Raw genomic sequence first — 7,694 nt, forward strand, 5'->3', positions numbered from 1 at the left:
ATATTGTATGTAAGATTTATTTCACATATGTTATAGAACTGTTCTGCTCGATAAAGTGCACGAAAAATAAAAAATGATTCTATTAATATATAAAGATAACTTTTCTTATAAATACGTCTGATTTAAGATGTTGACTTTTTAAGATACGAAAAAGTATTCATAGAAGTATCATTACACAAATCAATATGTACATACATAGATATTTAACTTAAATACGACTATTAAATTTAGTCTAACAATTCGACATGCTATAATAGGCTAACTGTTGTTGATGATCAATTGCAAGTAATTAAGCCAGGTGATAGACAGTATGTAAATACGATAAAGTGAAATGTATTAAACGTAATGAATAAACAAATACAGTATCGAAAAAGATAGCAGGTATTTAAATGTATATCTGGTCTATAATAATAAATACTATATAAGTGTAAATTATTGTATGTGACATATCAAATCTCTAACTTTATTTTTAAATAAAGTATCAAGAATACATTACTATATAAATGAAGATAACCTTGCAATATTTAATTATAATATGCATTAGTATTTGATTTAAAAGTAATAATAACAACACAATTATATTGCACCTTAAATCCATTGTTTATTATTATCTTATCTATAATATGTCAACAAATGTAGAAAGAATATTGTATAGTAAATAATAATATCACACTGTTATTACTAAATAGCAATTACTTTTGTAAATCATTGTTGAGTTGAATTAATATCAGTTTGTAATAAATCAGGCTGGTGGCACCCAACCACCAAACACTTTCTCCAATTCTCGTGCTGCAGCCAAACATAAATGATCATTATAGGGAGCTGCTACGACCTTCAATAAAGAAATTATAACTTGTTAGATAAATTAGTAACTACTTTACTAGATCTATTACTCCATTAAAAAACTTAAAATATATATTTAAAAATTTACAATATTTTGCAAAATAAGCTTTGTTGAAATATAATTATACACATGTAAACACTATTATACATATCTATATCTACATATAGGGTGTACCTTCATTAAGAAATAAAAATTTATCAGCTAATTCAGGGTTTCATCTTTTTAAGCCAAGGATCCTAAAGTTGATCTTCGAGAATTTTGATAAAATTTGAAGGAAACTCTTTCAAGCTCTAATTTTATACTTTATGACATTTTAATAAATTGTTTAAATTTGTAAAAAACAATGAAGCTCTAAACATAATTTTGATATTTCTAATTTTCATCTTAAATTTATTTCTTAAAATCTTTTTCATGTGTTATTAAATGCTTAATATTCTGATCCAATTACTTAGTAATAATTTACTTACTTGCACTCCAATAGGTAGTCCGTTTTTGCCTACACCAAGAGGCACTTGGCACACCGGAAATTTTAAAACATTAAAAAGACCCCAATAACCAAAATTAAATGGTCTTAAGTAAGCTGTATAATGATAACCAGTTTGAAAAGGTGAAGATGGATAAATTAGTATCCCATTATGCTCCAATTTATCCTAAAAATAAAAGTATAATTGCAGCACAATACCACAGAAGGCAGGTAGTACAATGTACTGTCAAGTGCATTTGCCAAACTTGCTGCATGCAAAGATTAGAGTAAAAAATATTTACGACTTTATATTATATAATTATATTATATAAGTTATGATTAAATAATAATAAAATTATATTAAACAAGAATTTACCATCAAATATTGTTTCATATTTGTTGTTACATTCATTGCCCATTCAGCATCTTCTCGAGGAAATATGTCTTCATCAATTAGTTTCAGAATAGCAGCTAACGTTAAGTCTGATCTCCCAGTTAAAAATTTGGAAATTTCTGTAAGAGCACTCGCACGGTACTAAAAAAATTACATTTATATAAATTACTACATTCTTCGTCATTGTCCACAAGATTTTCTTTACTGGATTAATTTATCGATTAAATGATAAACATGATACTAACTATCAAAAAAGTAGAACTGCCATTTAAGATCAGAATAAAGCAATATATACTAGTATTGGATACTGATCACTATTCATTTCAAACAATAACAATACACTAATCATAAATCGAAACAAGGGGAGCTATTATCACCTTCTTGAATAAAGTATTTACGAATATAGTCACGTAAGAGTGCTTAAGCGAGTAAGATAGAGCATTGATTAGATATACCTTAACTAACAACCATCACTTGTTATACGAAATGAAAGATGTTACATCTACATAATTATACATACATAACAATACATAATTATAAACATACGTAATGCATATAAGTTATAGTACCTTTCCGTTTGTTATATTTATTTTGAAATCAAAATTTTCTTGTGTCATCCAAAATCGCCATAATCGATAACTATATTCAGAACCAGGTATTTTTATCTGTAATTCAAATAAATTACAATTAAAACTTCTTAGAAATAAAAATATCTATAACTATAATTATAAGTATCTAATTCTTGTAATCTAATTTATTTTTAAAGTTTTTAAATATAAATAAAACAATGTAGAATGAGAGAAAATGTAAAAATATAGCAATGAAAGTTGTTTTGTTCGAAAGAACAAAAATACGCGAAGATTTTCATTAAATTTTTTAAGAAAAAAAGCATTTTGAGACAAGAATCTATGTATTGTCGTCAATATTATTTGTCCGTTTGTGACAATATGTTTAAAATTGTTGACAAAATATTCAAAATTTAATAGCCGAAGGTGTCATAAACTAGGTATTTCCGTGAGGTCAATTAAAAACTGTGTATTCCAAGACTCGAACCTAGAGAAAAATTATGTGATTTTACTAAAAGCCTCATTTAGATATTGCCCAACCTCTCTAAGTAAAGGCATTCTGAGGACATATAGAAGAATGTTCGCGATGCCCTAAAAGCATAATTGGAAATTAACTGCGTTTGAAAAGAACCAATGAGCATGCATATTTTTTAAAATGCGTTGGAAAATACTTCAAAATCAAACATTCCAGTCTTAAAATGTATTTAAGATTTATTATAATCCTTCTTGAAATTAGAATCTTCTAACAACATTCTCATGGAAGTTAATCGTTTAAATAATCACATGGAATTGTCTAGAATTCATGCAGAAAAAACCTTCACATATTCTCTACATTTGGATCAGTTATCCAGTAAACAGGTATGAAAGAATCGCTGACTATTCTGGTTAGCTTAGAGTTCCAAGAAAGAATAACTCTGCATAGTTATATTGCAACTCTATAAAAACCGAAAAAGTTGAGCAACTTTAGCTACCTTATAATATCCAGGGATCAAATAATAATAGCTGAAGAATTTTCAATGCATATGTGGAAATAAATAACAAACTCAACTGCCTTCATTCACTTAAATTTTTGATTCACTGGTATCCTCCAAACTATCACTCTACTACATGTTACTGCCTTCACTTCAAAACATCCATCAATTGAAATATTTTGGAAATCATTATGCTCAGTTCAAAGTTTAGTCACTAAATTATCTTTCTCCCCTTTCTGTATTACTATAACCATTCACACAAACAATAATCGTTTATTATAGTATGGACTCTTCAGTAAGGCTCACCTAACAGACCTATACCTTAGACACAATGAGAGAAGAGAGAAAGTGAGTGTTTCATCCAAGATCTGCTAGTAAATAATCGTTTATTATATGTAGTATAACATTATTATAGAACTTCACAATTAAATATTAAATACTGCATGTATGCAACAAAATAAATATAAAAATAATGCAACATTTCCATAATATAAAAAGTAAATAAAATTATAATTAAGATATATTAAATGAATATGTAATATGAAATAATCAAATCTATGAAGAAATGTACAATTTTTAAGAACTTACTTTTGTTGCAGATCCAGTAATTTCTTTAAAATGTTGTACAACTTTTAAAAGAGCAGCTCTCATTTCAGAATTTACTTTACTTGCTCTTATATCACCTGAATTTTCTTGGTAAAAAATATTAAGACATTTTATATCTACTTCTGCATCAAGCTTAAGTAATGAGATTTTTTCTCCAACTAAAACTTTCAAAATAGGTACTAAATCTTCTGCTTTTTTACACATTGGTCCCACTCCTGCCATTGAATTAGGATAATCCTCTTTTCGAAGTCCAATACCTTTCAGTGGTGTTAAACCTAAAAATGGTTATATACAGAAGCTTAGCAACTGGCAACCAATACTGACGCATATGCTGCCATAGACGCATAATTATAGGCAGAATACATTGTAATAGTACCGGGAGATTTTTATGAATAATGTTTAAGATCAAAATGTTGAGTTTTACAATACATCCAAAAATCGTTAAAATCAGAGGAAAAAACGCATTTCTGCAGTTTCCCTAAAGCTGTTTATGTTATTCAAAAAATAAGAAATTATAAATAAGGGAAGGATAGACAAAACCAAATAGGTAGGATTGTTTTTCTACATTAAAAATTATGGTATATAATATTAATATTTGCAAGTTTGAAAACCTGCAGTTGATTGAAATCCAAACACTCCATTAAAGAAAGCAGGCATTCGAGTAGAACCACCAATATCACTGGCAACAGAAAATGCAGTTCCACAGGCTGCAGTAATTGCTCCTTCTCCACCACTACTTCCACCAACATTTCTAGTAGTATTATATGGGTTACATGTTTGTCCATATACATTATTTCTTGATTCAGTCCAGAGATTTAATTCAGGAATGTTCGTTTTTGCAATCAAAATTCCACCAGCATTTTTCATAAAGCTTATTGCTGTTGCATCTTCTTTAGAACGGAAAGTACATCTACTTGTTAAACCCATCGTATGAAGCATATCTAAATAACCATAATAAACGTGAATAAATACAGACTAATTAAATAAATAAATAAATGCAGAAAAAATTAGTAGCTTCAGAAATTCATTATTTTATCATCGTGAATGAAAATCAATTCAATATAATTTAATCATGTTGTGGGATATGTGTGGGCTACTGTGGGTTTTGGTTACTTGAAGAAAAACTAATGGAAAATAGCATATATACTACGTACTGTACACAAACATAAATTTTTTGTAGTTAGATATTTCTAATTCTAATAATTTTTATATTATTGACATTTGTAACATGACATAATGCTTCATTAAAAAAAACAAAAAAACTTTTTGACCAACTCAATACATATCATTATGACGTAAAATATATAGGAATATTAAATAAAACTACCTTTTGCTTCATTGCTTTCTTTTGTTGTGAAAGGAACACCCAAAAATGGTTTCTTCTCTTTTATTGAATCAATATTTTCTAATGTTTGTAAAAATTTATCTACTTCTTTGGCTTCTTCTAAGGCATCAGAATATCTATCTTCAACTATTGCATTTATTATCCCATTTACTTCTTTTGCCCGATTTATAAATGCTGTTACAACTTCTACAGATGATATCTTCTTTGTTCTATAAAAATATTTGTACACTTCAATTTTATATCTATCCTTAAGAGTATTTTTTTTAATATTTATCTATTACCAATTTATTATATACCTCATAATAGCAATAATTTAAGTTATTTGTTATTATTATATAAAATGATTCCAGTAATCGATCAATGTTTTAACAGATTTTGTTATCTTATCACACGATCTTTTTTATAAGTGCATTGATACACTAATAGAATGTAGTCATGCTTTTTTTATGTCATTTTATAAATAAAAGTTACGAAATATTTCAGTCTTTGGTAAATTTAAAGTAAATACTCAAACGTTTCACTATTACATTTAATAATATTTCACTTTATTTAAATGACCTCCAACATAAATTAAATAAATGATATTAAGTAATTCAATATAAAGAAATAAACTAATAAAGTACCTGATTCTTTCAGCTAATTCTGATGCACTTGTCAGTAATAAATCATTCTTAATAGGTGGTACTTTTTGTATATTATGATCATAATATAACCCAAAAATGAAATCTATCATACAGTCAAATATTATATGAAATTTGATAATCAAACATTTTAAAACATGTTTTAAAACCTTGATTGACATTTCGAATATTGTCTGGCACTTGTCACCTTCCTAAAGCGTATGAAAATATTTGAATTAATTCCTCTCATTATGTAATTAAAAAAATGTAATTTTCATATAATTCTTAAAGTGTTACGTATTTATCTAATGCAAATGAAATATGTGCAATTATGTTCTTGTAAATAGATATCTAATAACAAATTTTATTTTAGAAATTTCGTATGTATTTATATATACCTGTGTTCGTGAATTCTTTACTAATGTACACATATTCGTAAAATTCATATAATTAATTGAATTGTATGCATATTATAGCGTGTCTCAATGATTTTGTTACAAAGAAATATTTCCGTTATTTTTAATAACACGAATACATGCCTAAGAAATGAATCGCTCATACAAGATTAAAGGTACACATATTATTATACGAGACACTTTTTCATAGTCATGCGCTATGCTCTTCGAAATCTAAATTTGCGTAATTTTTTTTAATGGAATCTTATATTTTTTTACACACTGGTAGATACGTTTTTCTATTGTTTACACAAAAATATTAAGGTATTTATGACTGAAAATTTTTGTGAAAAGATATTTCAATTTTAATTTCATCAAATTTATTATAGAGAAGACAAAGGAAACATAAACTCGAGAATAAGTACTAGTATTACCTGTGTATACACAGTGGTATACATATATATGTATATGCATACCATAAAATATGTAAATATCAATTTATAACCTTATTTGATAGAAATCTATAATATCAGGTGGTACATTGATTTAGACTATTACTTAATATGTGTACAATATGAAATATATATTAAAATAAAAATGTTTAACAAATTAAAATAATTGAAGTTTATATTACAGTACAGTATATCTTATCAGTACATGATATGAAATTATGCTGTTGATCTTTTTTATATATTATTATCAGGTAAGTTAGTTAAATATTATTGTTAAGTGAAAGAAGATTAGATTGTATTTAAAATTAAACATATGTTATAGGATTATAAAAAATAAAATAAAAAATGGAGAAGGTCAAAAAAATAAAAGTGGTATGTAATGATAATCTTCAATATTAAAAATTTAAATTATTAATGTCAAAAAATATATTTTTAGAATCAAGCTATTGAATTACTTTGGCTAAATAAGAAAGATGCGCAGAAGAAGAAGACAAACGGCCATAAGATAGGGAAATCATTGAATATTCACGCTCAATGTAAAATTATGCATTATTACAAGAAAAGTAAGAGGCAACATCCAGCAAGTTCTTCAAAATACAGGATACTCTCTGAAATAAAGTCACATACGATTAGAAAAAATTGGAGTAAAGTTAAAAATCTATTTTTATTATTACTAAATTTTTCTATTGATATTGAACCTTTAATATGGCGTTATAGTCTTATACTTTCATTATTTAGCAATGTCGATAATTTATCTAATATTTCCCAACTTTTTGAAACATGTATTGGTGCTTCACATTCTGATAAAAATTTAATACTAAAAAATTTATTGTTATTGCGTCATAAATAAACAAATTTTGTTATTGTTTATTTTTACAAAATTTTATGTTCACTAAAAATTAAAATAAATTTTTAGCATATTAGATTCAAAATTAATATAAGAATGCATCAGCTAAATGGGATCACTTAAATATCTGCCTTGTTTATTGTTGTATGAAAAATGAATAAATTTCACAAGACAAAGTTATACTACGTTGC

The 7,694-nt window shown here is 26.3% G+C and overlaps 2 protein-coding genes and 1 long non-coding RNA gene across 7 annotated transcripts; 2 read left to right on the plus strand and 1 right to left on the minus strand.

Moving 5' to 3' along the window:
- LOC126864863 (uncharacterized) lies at positions 1-1,690 on the plus strand. The gene is made up of 2 exons (XR_007689352.1): positions 1-381; positions 1,326-1,690. It is a non-coding gene; the product is annotated as an uncharacterized LOC126864863 (long non-coding RNA).
- Positions 577-6,623, minus strand: LOC126864820 (fatty-acid amide hydrolase 2-like). Of its 3 annotated transcripts, none has more exons than XM_050616627.1 (9): positions 6,208-6,623; positions 5,813-6,021; positions 5,172-5,398; positions 4,456-4,785; positions 3,827-4,119; positions 2,271-2,366; positions 1,684-1,842; positions 1,312-1,494; positions 577-832 (listed from the first exon to the last, which is right to left on the minus strand). In XM_050616627.1, exons 1-9 carry the CDS (start codon positions 6,253-6,255, stop codon positions 743-745), a joined length of 1,635 nt encoding a protein of 544 aa, XP_050472584.1. In that variant the 5' UTR covers positions 6,256-6,623; the 3' UTR covers positions 577-742. The 3 variants fall into 3 exon arrangements, with proteins under 3 accessions (XP_050472584.1, XP_050472585.1, XP_050472586.1); XM_050616628.1 differs by having other exon boundaries at positions 1,308-1,494; XM_050616629.1 differs by lacking the exons at positions 5,813-6,021; positions 6,208-6,623 and adding an exon at positions 5,486-5,702.
- Positions 6,428-7,683, plus strand: LOC126864860 (uncharacterized). 3 transcript variants are annotated; one of them, XM_050616716.1, is made up of 4 exons: positions 6,428-6,489; positions 6,841-6,907; positions 6,979-7,028; positions 7,093-7,683. In XM_050616716.1, the coding sequence occupies exons 3-4, from the start codon at positions 7,002-7,004 to the stop codon at positions 7,504-7,506; spliced, it is 441 nt and encodes a 146-aa protein (XP_050472673.1). In that variant the 5' UTR covers positions 6,428-6,489; positions 6,841-6,907; positions 6,979-7,001; the 3' UTR covers positions 7,507-7,683. The 3 variants fall into 3 exon arrangements, with proteins under 3 accessions (XP_050472673.1, XP_050472672.1, XP_050472671.1); XM_050616715.1 differs by lacking the exon at positions 6,428-6,489 and adding an exon at positions 6,598-6,737; XM_050616714.1 differs by lacking the exon at positions 6,428-6,489 and having other exon boundaries at positions 6,761-6,907.
- Positions 7,684-7,694: the final 11 nt, after the last annotated feature.

This window comes from Bombus huntii, chromosome 4 (assembly GCF_024542735.1).
Source record: "Bombus huntii isolate Logan2020A chromosome 4, iyBomHunt1.1, whole genome shotgun sequence".
Lineage (NCBI taxonomy): Eukaryota > Metazoa > Arthropoda > Insecta > Hymenoptera > Apidae > Bombus > Bombus huntii.